The sequence below is a fragment of the Schistocerca gregaria genome, chromosome 10, assembly GCF_023897955.1.
Source record: "Schistocerca gregaria isolate iqSchGreg1 chromosome 10, iqSchGreg1.2, whole genome shotgun sequence".
Classification (NCBI taxonomy): Eukaryota; Metazoa; Arthropoda; class Insecta; order Orthoptera; family Acrididae; genus Schistocerca; species Schistocerca gregaria.
Window position 1 is genome coordinate 91,500,283 of NC_064929.1, and position 13,315 is coordinate 91,513,597.

At 46.8% G+C, this 13,315-nt stretch overlaps 1 protein-coding gene across 3 annotated transcripts in view; it reads right to left on the reverse strand.

The window, feature by feature from the left end:
* LOC126293727 (pre-mRNA-splicing factor 18) overlaps positions 1-13,315 on the reverse strand; it is a 115,503-nt gene that overhangs the window by 93,659 nt on the left and 8,529 nt on the right. For all 3 annotated transcript variants that reach the window (XM_049987050.1, XM_049987049.1, XM_049987051.1), the window contains exon 2: positions 7,400-7,815. In XM_049987050.1, the coding sequence (XP_049843007.1) occupies positions 7,400-7,801 (402 nt within the window). In that variant the 5' untranslated portion in view covers positions 7,802-7,815. The remainder of the gene's footprint in view (positions 1-7,399; positions 7,816-13,315) is intronic.

Sequence of the window (13,315 nt, forward strand, 5' to 3'; positions counted from 1 at the left end):
ACTATACGGATGATCTCGACTGTCTCTCACACAGAAGAATGAAGGCTTGTTTTCTTTCATTACTTTCTCTCTCGTTTGGTGTTACAGTGAGGAGATACACTCGCAAAGAAGAATTTAGTCCATAAGTGGTCTGTCAGACTGACGTGTGGCATCAATCCACGAACTTTGAGTGGGCCGTTGTTTGGGTATGTTGGGATTCTAACTCTGCCACCCCTGTACATACAGGGTACAGCAGAAGAAATTCATGTTTTTCACTGCTGAATAACTGAAACCTGATTTTATTTTGAAAAATCTTGCATTCGCTAAAAATACTTTAATTGCATTTTTTAAAATCTACCTCAATTAGGTTACACAAGGCTACTCCAGCATTTCATCCAGCACAGATTCAATTTCCCGACGAACGAAAATCTCGAAGTCACCAATAGCGTGGGTCTCGTTTACGTACATTCTCGCTTTTGAGTAGCCCCACGAAAAGAAGCCAGAGATCACTAGATTGGACGAGTGTAGGGGCCGAGGAACATCACCGTATAGTGAAATGACACGTTCTGGGAACATTTGTCGAACTACTTTCACGGGTGCCCTTGCCGCGTAATCTGTGGCACCGTCCTGTTGTAAACACATTTCTCTCACACTCACTCGCCGCCTTTCGAGTTGTCGACGAAGAAAGTCGTTTGGCATTTTGACGCAGTGAGCCGATGTCACAGGAACTACGGTTCCTCCCTCTTCAAAACAGTAAAGTCCCAACAATCCCTGTCTCGGAAATACTGCACCACACTGTTACTTTTGAGCTGTGGAGAGGTTTTTGGTGTTAGTTCGTGTGAGTTCTCTGACACCCGATACTCGTACAGATGAAAATGGGCTTTGCCGACCACTAATACTGGGACAACCGCACCTTCAATAAGAATAGTGTCCACTACGCCACAAAATTCTCTGCACTGCTCAAAATCCGTTTCATTTAGCTGCTGGAAAATCATTATTTTGTACAGGTGAAATCAGAGACGATCGTGTGAGATGTGACGAAGCGAACAACACGACATTCCCAGCAATACAGCCTCTCGCCTAGCAGATTATTTTGGACTAGCGGGAACTGTCATTCCCACTCTCTGTACATTTTCCAGAGTTAAAACTGAACAAGGAAGACCACATGGTTTCTTCCTCATCACAGATGCAATCCATCAGAAATATTGTTTCGATTTGGGACAGCAAATTGCAGACGGAGACCGAGAGATGAATCCAGTAAGGACGTACAAATGAATTACGCTTTTAGTTGTTATTCAGAGGTAAGAGTCTTGCACAGAATAGAGTACTGTGGAGAGCTGCACCAAATCAGTCTCTGGAATGAAGACCACAACAACAGCAAGATGGAGAAGTCGAAACAAGGTACACATAATAGGTGACTGTCCTTCAGAGGTATTAAGATCCCTGCTGAATCGACTGAGACTAAAGCGTTACACCGAGTACATGGGACATATGAGATGCACAAGGACTCTCAGACTTCAGGAAGAAGGTAGTAACACCGACACTGAAGAAGGCAGTTTCTGACAGGTGTGTGTTTTAGCAAAGTGTTAGTGTAATAAGGCACAGGTGATAAATTTGAATTAAGAAAGAAATGGAGGAAGTTGACTCGGGAGAAGTTCAGTTTGGGTTCCAAAGAATAAGTAGGGCAATACTGACATTACGACTCGGCTCGAGGAACAGTTGAAAGAAACAAGAATCCGCATTATTACAGCTTTCTCCCTTGCGAATCTTGCACAGAGCAAATCCAAAACACTGACTGTCAAAATTTTATCAGTAAACTGTCAAAGTATTCCTAATAAAGTTCCCAAATTTACTGCCTCCGGGAAAGTTCTCACACTCAAATTGTTCTCGGGATTGAGAGAGCTGGCTGAAACCCGAAGTGGAAAGTTCTGAGATACTTAACAAGTCACGGAATGTATATCGGAAAGACAGACTGGAAACCATAGGAGGGCGAGTGTTCACTGTAGTTGACAAAAATATTCTCTCTATCGACGTCGAAATCGAGTGTGACGGCGAAGTTATCTGGTCGTGTATAACAGGTGCATTTGAAATCGAGTTAACTGTCAGATTTCTTTACCGGTAACCTGACTCTGCTGTGACAGTTCTAGAATCAATCAAAGATAGTCCACGTTCAGTAGCGTGTAAATACCCAGATCATGCAATACTAATCGGAGGCAACTTTCACCGATCTAGTACAGACTGGGATGTCTACAGATTCATTGCGGCAGCTGCAGACGAGACAGTTGTGCAAAATACAGTTGAACAGGTTTTCTGAAAACTGCCTTAAGCTCAGTAGCGGACACACAAAGGAAATATCTTAGACCTCTTCACTTCAAATCAGTGTCAGTGCACAAACGGGGATTAGTGATCATGATGTCACAATAGCAACTACGATTATGAAAGTTAATAAACCAGTTAAAAAGGCTAGGAGAGTGTTTCTGCAAAATAGAGCAGATAAGCAGTTGTTAGCATCTCACTTAAGACATTGAACTGAAATCACTTAGTTCCAATAACATGGACGTAGAGGAATTATGGGCAAAGTTTAAGCAGACTGTATATCGTGGTCTGGAGAATTATGTGCCTAGTAAATGGATAAAGGATGGAAAAGACCCTCCAGGGTTTAATAATGAAACTCGAAAAATGCTGAGGAAGCAGAGGCTGTTGGACTCAAGGTTGAAAAGAGAATGCACAAACGATGACAGGCAAAGGTTAGTAGAGCATCGTGTGCCTGTGAAAAGATATATGCACGAAGCATACAACAAATACCACCATAACGCCTTTGCAGCAGTCTGGCTGAGAACCCGAGGAAATTCTGGTCGTAAGTAAAATCGCTATGCGGGCCTGAGACTTCTATTCAGTCCCTTGTTGACCAGTATGGAGTGGCAGCTGTAGATAGCCGAAGTTTTAAATTTCACATTCGAGAAATCGTTCACGCACAGGAGGATCGTACATATGCTACCATTTGGCCTTCGGACAAACTCTCATAGAGAAACAGTATTGACAAATTTAGAGAACCGGCATTCAAAGCTGACTGTCAAACAATTCCACTGCCAATAACATACATTGCGCACAAGGACTTAGAAGATAAGATATGAGAAATTAGGGCTCGTACAGAGGCATACAGACAGCCGTTTTTGCCTCGCTCTATTTGCAAGTGGAAGAGGCCACAGAATGACTAGTAATGGTACACAGTACTCTCTGGCGTGCACTGTAAGGTGGCTTGCAGAGTATCTACGAACAGGTTGAGACCATCCTTACTTTTTTCACACCGGAGTCGTGGCAGACATCCCCGGGTAGCCATTCAAAAGGCGTATGATGCAACAGACGAGCAGACCCTGATCTTCATCCTAAAAAAACTGTGCTCAGGTGAGGAGAGTGCTAGAATAGTACAGGCCTTTCTGAGGAGTACCATCATCATCATCATCATCATCATCATCATCATCATCATCATTTAAGACTGATTAAGCCTTTCAGCATTCAGTCTGGAGCATAGTCCCCCTTATAAAATTCCTCCATGATCCCCTATTCAGGGCTAACATTGGTGCCTCTTCTGATGTTAAGCCTATTACTTCAAACTCATTCTTAACCGAATCCAGGTACCTTCTCCTTGGTCTGCCCCGACTCCTCCTACCATCTACTGCTGAACCCATGAGTCTCTTGGGTAACCTTGCTTCTCCCATGCGTGTAACATGACCCCACCATCTAAGCCTGTTCATCCTGACTGCTACATCTATAGAGTTCATTCCCAGTTTTTATTTGATTTCTTCATTGTGGACACCCTCCTGCCATTGTTCCCATCTACTAGTACCTGCAATCATCCCAGCTACTTTCATATCCGTAACCTCAACCTTGTTGATAAGGTAGCCTGAATCCACCCAGCTTTCGCTCCCATACAACAAAGTTGGTTGAAAGATTGAACGGTGCACAGATAACTTAGTCTTGGTACTGACTTCCTTCTTGCACAAGAGAGTAGATTGTTGGAAACTGGAATGGAGATTGGATACAAAAAAGGTAACATCAATGTGCCCTGTCTCAACTACTGCAGATGACTTCGTCTTGTTAACCGACAATATAGAGGAGGCTAGTAAACAAACTTGAGTCTCTACAGCATAGTAGCTACGACTGACACGTGGGGCAACACAAAAAAAAGTTCGTTCGTGGCTAACATTAAGGGAACCCACTTTTGCAGTTCCATTAGAGGGTACAACCACTTGTAAAGTCCAAGGGTCAAGTACTTAGAAGATTGGATTTCTGAAAATAAGAGTGAGAACTTGGGTCGCAGATGCCACACGTGCCAAGTTGGAGAGGGTCTACCACTCTTGCACGAGCACTTACCTCTCCAGACACCATTCCAAGAAACTTCAACTCAAACATTACAACCCAGTAGTGAGGAGCCCCATCTCTAAATGGCTCCTACTGAACAGGTCGTGTCAACTCAGGAAACTGGAGCTCGAGGAATGGAAAATCCTACGGCCGATAAGAGAAGAGGGTGGCACCTACAGGATCACACACGACAATTAACTGTACCGTCTCCAAGAAGACATAATCACATCTAGAGGGAAAGGTGGCAGATCTTCTGCAGACATTTTGATGTGTATCAACAGGATCTTTGAGGGAAGCCCTCAAAGAACAAAATGATCATCACAGTGAAATCAGACCTAAAGCATCTAGAAGTCCCACTAGAAACCATAAAAAACAGGTCCAAAGGATTATCCCCAGTGTCATTTACAAGCAGAATGAGCAGAAACATCAGCAGATTGAAATGGACAGAGAAGAGGAAGCTCACTTACAGCCAGAAAATAAAAGCTTTCTGGGCTAAGAAGGAACAGAAGACCTGTGTGGAGGGTCAAAACAAACCCCACAGTCCTAAGCAGGCCCAAATGAAAAGCATAAGCAGTTTTTGTAGAAAAAACATTTGACAGTGTCGACTGGGACACACTCTCTGACATTTGAAAGTTATCACATATAAAACAGAACCAAAAAATTATCTGTCTGTTGCACAGAAACCAGACAACAGTTTAGGAGTCAGACGATACGAAAGGGAGGTAGTACATTGGATACGAGTGGGATAGGGATGTCGCTTATCCCACACGTCATTCAGTCGGTGCACTGAGCAAGTTGTAAAGGAAACTGGTAAGATGTTTGGGAAACAAATTAAAGTACAGAGAGAATAAATAGAATCTTTAAAGTTTGCCGACGACACTGTACGTGTCAGAGGTAATGAAGTCTCGGAAGATCAGTGTCTCGAAGAGAGGTCAAATGTCGAACAGAAACTAAGTACGGTAGTGGGCTGCAGTAGTTATCAGACGATGCCGAGGCAATTAGATTACGAAATGAGATGCTGCGAGCAGTAGGTAAGTTTTGCAAATTTGGGTACCAAAATAACTGATGACACAAATGTAGAGGATACTAGCCAAAAAATGCTCCAATTGTAGCACAAAAAAGCGAATATGCTCCCATTTAAAAGACTCCGACAAAAAAGTGTGGTACCGGCTGCCTAATTCTATCTTCCTTGGCACCTTTAAAAATTTTCCCAAAAACTTTGGCACGTGAACATATTTTTTAATGTGCAACTCACCTCTCACTCCCACTCTAATTCTCTCACACCTACTAGTCCACTGCTCCAAGTCGCTCAGAACCGTTCACTCCCACTCGCTCTTTCTCACTCCCAACTCACCGTGTGTGTCGCCGCCTCCCGTCTCACGGCCACAGTTCCCTCCATCCTGTCCTACTACTCCTGTCCCCTCTCAAGGCCACAATCTCCCTTTTGCTCTCTCTTACCGATACCGTCTCATCTCCCTCTCCCTCGCCGTCACTGTCGTAGACTCCGTCTCTCGTTATCACTGGCTCTCAGCCCTCACCCATTTTCACTTTCTCCTTCTCTTTCTCTTTATTCCTCTTCAACTGGCACTGTCCACTTTACTCTTTCTCCGTCACTGTGCCCCGCCCCGACTCCTCTCTATCTCTAGCACTGCCACCGTCTCCGCTCTTTATGTACTGCGACCACTGTCTACCGTCTTGCAGTATTTACTACATTACCGCCTCTTTTCCACTGCCCCGTCTCCTCCTATATCGGCACAAAAAAAGCACGAATATGTTTGTGTGCCGTAATTTTGGGGAACATTTTTAAAGCTGTCGAGGAAGGCAGATTGTGACAGCCGGTACTCCACTTTTCGGTCACCTTTTCTGTGCTCCGATAATGTAATTTTTCCAATTGCTCCCTCCCTTTCCCTGCTGTACCATGTCACTTGTATGAAAAGAACTTTATAGGTCAGTAAAACTTTGATAATTTACCTAATTTGAAATTGAAATAATGCACAACTAATTTTGCGCCTCAGACAGGATTTCACGTGGACAAAAATTTTGCACGTGCTTTGCTATTAGAACATGGCGTTTCTAGAACCCTTCTGATAACAGATACTTTAAAGCATATTTCTCCACACTATTTCACTTTATAAATTATGTATCTCCTCACATCAGATTTTACGTCTGCAGGTAGGGTAAATGTGAACCTATGTGAGAATTTTCGAGGCCGTTTGGGATCAGGTTCTTAGGAATACATCATAAAATTTTGAGCCTTTTGCTTTGCATAGCTGACTTAGAATCGGCAACTCAGCTTGGGTACAAAAAAAACCTTCCTTTAGGGTTTTCTAAGGTACTGCCTGTGACCTAATGGTGCCTCCAGAAGTCCCTTAGTGCCCACCATAGACGATATCAAATGCAAAAAGAGCCAAGCGATTTGCTCCATTTCCCTAAGCGGGGGAAGTGGGTAGTATTCAAACTTTCATCCCGTACTGTAGCGTAGCAACACCGAGACGATCCTCCTGTCGAGTATACAAAAGGCCCTCGGCCCGAGGGCTATCCAGGACATTTGATCCTATCTTTCTGTCACCGACAGAACCTGACGTATGAGCCTTGGAATAATTCCACTGTTATGTGCAGTGTTTCGCAACATATCAGGTAGTCGACATGCTGTCGCACAGGTATCAATCGAATGTAGAAAGCAACAGCATGAAAAAGATAAACGTTGTGAGACTGAACACAAATTTTAAATTTTAGGAGTTGTCGTCTGAAAACATAAACTAGGTGAGTAGCGTCAGGAGATACTGAACTGTAGATCGTGAACAACACAGATAAGCAGAGAATAGAAGCCCACTACAAAGCACCGAGGAAAAGTCAATTCAGTAATTGAGGGGACTGCGGGCGACAAATATTGTAGAGGGAGACCGAGGCTCCGACACAATAATTGGGTTCAAATCAGTGTAGGGCACAGCAGTCACACAGACACGAAGGGAACGGCACACTACAGAGTAGCGTAGAGAGACGAGTCAAACCCGTCTCCGAAACGAAGGCCACGAGAACGGCGAGCCGGAGATCTGACCTTTTCGAGTGCCTCCTGGAAGTCGTTACGCAGCCCGCGGTTGACTTCCGGTTCGAGGATCTCGCTGCGCCGCAGCCTGCGGAACGACTCGAGCTCCGTCTCCCCGAAGAGAAGGACGGGCTCGCCGCGTTCGCGCAGTCTGCGCACCACCTCCTTGCGCGGCAGCGTCGGCACGCCGCCGTCGGTGAGGTCGCCGCTTCGGGAGTCCGCCCCCGGCCGCTCGCCCTCCGACTGCCTCTCCGCCTCCTCGCTGCCGCCCACGCCGCACTTGCGGCGGTACTCCTCCGCCTCCTTGGCAACCAGCTCTGCCCGCTTGAAGTACTTCTTGTTCGGCTTCAGGAGCTCTTTCTCCTCCAGTAATTTACGCTTTTTCTCTATCTCCGCTTTCAGTATATTCAACATTTTTATACGTGAATCTGAAAAAAAGAGAAATAGCATTCTATTTAAAATGCTTTACAAAAATAGCAGATTGATATTATTTTTTAACTCTTACGAGGTCTGTCTGCAGCATACGATACAGCCTGGATAGGACAACATTTAATTAAAGCACTCGATGCGGTTACCCGAATAAAGATCATTTCCTTATTCGACAATAAGCTGAATAACTGAATCTTCTAAATTTACTCCAAATATGTGTCTAGATCTACATCGACATCTACATAAGAAAACCACTAGCCTCTATCCACTGCACGGCACGCAATACATTGCACCGATATGCAGACTAAATTTCACATTCTGAAGAGCAGCCTGCTTTGAGGTTCAGTTGGCAGTCAGTTTAAAAGAGGAGGGCAGAGAGACCAAACTATGAGGTCATCGGTCCCTTGTTCCTAATAAAACGACACCACAAGTGTGAGAATAAAATGGGCGAAACATATAACACAAAACGGAATGAAAGGAAAAAAACCACAAGAACGAAGGAAAGGCAACAAACACACAAAGGAACAAAATTGGACAAGAAAACGACAGAAACACTAGAAACAGCAGATTTCAGTGGCTGGCCGACAACGAGAATAAAAAGGAGAAGGCAACCAGTCTGCAACACATTAAAACTTCCACCCTAAAAGCACGAGGGTCGAGGACACAGAGGGACAAAGGATGCGTGCTAAAACCTAGATAGAAGTATAAAACCCACTCTCATGGATAAAACGTTAAAAAGCTGCTGCTGAGGCACTGTTGCCCAACACCGAAGGTAGGGAGCTGGGAAAGTTAAAAGACCACTGAAGAGTGGCTAAAAGTGGGCAGTCCAGCAAGAGGTGGACGACTGTCATTTGGGAGTCACAGCGACACAGAGGTGGGTCGTCGCGACAGAGTAGGTGATCGTGCGTTAGCCACGTATGGCCAATGCAGAGCCGGCAGAGGACAACTGATTACCTGCAAGAGGACTACACGGAAGACTTCCACAGATTCGTCATCTCCTCGATGATACAAAGCTCGTTGTGCGTACTATTATGCCATTTCATCTCCCAAAGCCTGAAAAACCTGTGGCATAAGACAGGACGCGCGGTTTCCGCATCGTCTGTTTGGCCAGCCTGTCGGCAAGTTCACTATCTGGGATTCTGACGTGTCTAGGGGTCCAGACAAACACCACCGAACGACGGGACCATTCTGGGGCACAGATGGACTCCTCAATAAATGCTACCACAGTATGCTGAGGGTAGCACTTGTCAGTAGCTTGCAGGCTGCTCAATGAGTCAGTACACAGGAAAAATTACTCACCAGGGCACGAGCGGATGTACTCGAGAGCACGAGATATGGCCGCCAGCTCTGCAGTGAGAACACTGCAGCCATCTGGCAAGGAGTGCTGCTCAATATGCCCTCCACGAACATACGCAAACCCGACGTGACCGTCAGCCATCGAGCCGTCGGTGGAAACCACTTCAGAGACCTGGAACAAGTCGAGAATCGAGGGGGGAGTGACAGCGGAGAGGGTTAACGGAGTCCTTAGGGCCACGTGAAAGTTCCAGACGATGCCGCAGCCGAGGTGTACACCGTGGAGGCGTACGTGATCAGACCATGAGTAGAGGTAGTAAAGGGAAGGACTCCAGTTCAGAGGGAAGGGATCCAACACGAGTCGCAATCGTTGGCACCGACCTGGGCCGCCGACGCGAGAGACGGCCTGCCGCAAGTGGGAAAAGGAGATGGTAATTCAGATGCTCAGGAGAACTACAAATGTGAGCTATGTAACTGGCAAGCAGTTGTGCACGTCTGATCTACAATGGAGGGACTCCAGCAGCCACCAGTACGCCGGTCGCCAGACTCGTCCTAAAATCTCCCGTCGCTAGTTGAACACCGCAGTGTTGCACAGGGTTGAGTAAATGCAACGCTGAGGGCACTGCCGAACCACAAACCACACTCCCATAGTCAATTCGGGATTGGACAAGGGCTCTGTAGCGACGCAGCAGCACAGATCAATCTGCCTCCCAATTGGTGTTGCTCAGGCAACAGGGGGCATTGAGGTGCTGCCAGCACTTCCGCTTAAGCTGACGTAGTTGAGGAAGCCAACTCAATTGAGTGTCAAAAACCAGTTCCAAGAAGCGATATGTTTGCACTACAGTGAGTGGATCACCATGAAGGTAAAGTTCTGGTTGGTTGGTTTGAAGGATTAAAGGGACCAGACTGCTACGGTCATCGGACCTGTAAAGTTCTGGTCCGGATGAACGGTACAACACCAACAGAAGTGCACGACACACGACTTTGTAGCTGAAAACTGGAATACGTGGGCTAGAGGCCATGACCACACCTTGTGGATGATTCCCTCTAAGTGATGCTCAGCAACTCCACTACTCGAGCAACAGTATGAAGTGCAGAAGTCGTATGCATACAGAGAAGGTGAGACAGAGGGCCCGAGAGCTGCTGCTAGACCATTAACGGCCACTAAAAATAGTGATACACTCAATACAGAGTCCTGCGGGACTCCATTATCCTGGATACGGATGGAACTATGAGAGGCACCAACTCAGATACGGAAAGTACGGAGCAGCAGGAAGTTTTGGATAAAAATTGGGAACGTGTCCTGGAGACTCCACTCATAAAATGTGGCAAGGATATGATGTCGCCAAGTCGTGTCGTATGCTTTACGCAAGTCAAAAAAGACGGCAACCAGGTGTTGCCGTCTGGAAAAGGCTGTTCAGATGGCAGACCCGAGACACAAGATTATCAGTGGCAGAGCAACGCTGGCAGAAGCCGCACTGACACGGAGCCAGCAGGCCACGTGACTCCAGGAGCCAACACAACCGGCAACATACCGTACGCTCCAGCAGCTTACAAACAACGTCGGTGAGGCTCATGGGCTGACAGCTATCACGTCAAGTGGATTTTTACCGGGGTTGAGCACTGGAATGATGCTGCTCTCCCGCCATGGCGATAGAAGGACGTCATTGCACCAGATCTGGTTGGAGACGACGAGGAGATATCGCCTGTAGTCAGATGAGAGATTTTTAATCGTCTGGCTCTGGACCCGATCAGGCCCAGGAGCTGTGTCGGGGCAATGTGCGAGGGCATTGAGGAGCTCCCACTTTGTAAATGGGGCGTTACAGGATTCACTGTGGCGTGTTGTGAATGAGGGGGGAGAGGGGAGGATGTTGCTCCCGAAGTAGGTGGTGCAGGAGCAACAGGGAGGGAAATGGCCCACCATCAAGGGGGTCTGAGAGGTGACTGGCGTTGACGGAGCTGACGGTGCCAGAACTGTTGTAGCGGCAGTGTAAGACGATGTCATACGCACAGGATGCCGGTGTTCAAATTTTCTCTTAGCCTCAGTGTAGGTGAGTCAGTCCAGGGTCTTGTACTAAATGATTTTCCTTTCTTTCTAGAGAATCCTGCAGTCAGGCGAGCAAGGCGAATGGTGCACTCTGCAGCTGACACAGATGGTAGGCGGGGATGTGACGGGTGTCCGCAATCTCGACATGTGATGCCAGAAGTACAGTGCGAAGACATACGGCTGAACTCCGGCATTTAAAGTACTGCATCAGGGTAGGGATATAGGGCTTTACATCACAGCGGTAGACCATCACCTCGACCTTCTGGGGCAAGGTATCACCCTCAAAGGCCAAGATGAAGGCACCGGTGGCAACCCGATTATCCCTCGGACCCCAGTGGACACGCAGGACGAAACGTACACCTCGCCACTCTAAATTGGCGCGCAGCTCATCATCAGACTGCAAAAGAAGATCCCTGTGAAATAAGATACCCTAGATCATATTTAAGCTCTTATGGGGCGTGACGGTTACAGAAACATCCCCCAGATTGTCACAAGCTAGTAACACCCGGGACTGTGTATAGGATGCTATTTCAATCAAGACTGATCCAGATCTAATTTTGGACAGGCCCTCCACCTCCCCAAACTCGTCCTCTACATGCTCAACAAAAAAACTGAGGCTCTGTTGTCACGAATGATTCCCACCAGCTCTCGAACATACAAGGTACCGAGGCGAATGAGATCCACTGCCACCCTTAGCCTGACGTCCTTCCCACGGTGTGATCGTGGAGGGGAACGATTTGGGGTCGTACTTCTGCGTACTGAATTGAGCTCATGAATGCTTAGAGACTGCTGGTGTTTCACCACCAGCAAGAGATAGTGGACTACACTTCATCGCTTGTCATCCGCCGTGATGCCACCCACTCCGACCGGGGACCCTTCCCACGGGTGCCAGCCAGCTGCAGCAAAGGTTACCTGACAGGATGGCCACTGCCGGGAGTCCAGACGCCCCAGAGGGACAGGCATCCACTACTTGGCAAAATGTGGGGAGTTAATGGCACGAGCACCAGCAGAGCGATCCCTGTAGAGAAGCCAACATATTACTGAAAAAATTTAGAGAATCGGCATCTGCGATAGGCTGCAGAACCGTTCTAATGCCGGCAGCTGACATCTCACATACGGAAGGCGAGGACGAGACAAGAGAAGTCGGGGGCCATACAGAAGCATATAGACAGTCATTTTACCCTCATTCTGTTTGTGAACGGATCGGGAATGGGAATGACAGGTAGTTGTACCAGATACCCTCTGCTGTGCACTCTTTGGTGGCTCGCGAAGTACGTACGGAGAAGTACGTGTAGCTGTACTGCCCGCAGGTAATATCCAGAAGCAATGTTTTACAATGCAACACCGATCCACTGCTCTGGGTGTCACTTCGGACAAGTCACTTACCTGCTGGCACCGTCTTCAGAAAACAGCTGCAAAAATGAAAAGCCACAATAATTTGTTGCAAAGACCGATTGGAACACCTTACGGAGATGACGCAAGCAGTTTGGAAACGACAGCACTTCCTTCAGTGTATTCACCAGACAAGTACTGTTCAGCAGCACAGTATAACAGTTCCCACACTGATCTAGTGCACGTTCAGCTAGGACAAGCCACCTGTATTGTTATCCAGGACACTTCTGCGCTAAGCAACATCACTTCACTACACGTAAACAGATAGCTAGCTCCCATTTAGTTACAGATGAGAAAGGAGAACGCGTCTCTTCCTATATACGATATCATTCGGCGAGGTTGTAAAATCTGATCGAAATCTCAAACTGACCCACAAGACTTTCGTGACCCTATTAGCCGACAATTACAATGTTGTGACAACCTGCACATCCGAGTGGACCTCTCCACCCCAGAAAGTCTTCTTGCACGTCAAAAACGCAACTACCACACTGCCGGTGTTCAATCTACCTCACGGCACACGGCATGAACTGAATCGAATCGGAGGTGGGACACGCGTAACAGCTGCTACTCACTGCAACTCTCCAAGTTGTGACTGCAGAGATGACGCCACTTATCAGGACAGACCGTTATAGGCTTTCGTCAGGTCTTTGGAAGAATTACATAAAGCTTTCTGGATATTTATAATTCTTTGTCTGTAGTTGTTAATGAACCGGTACTTGTGACTGTCCAAGAGCAGAAATTACTAAATAAAATAAGCAAATGCAAGT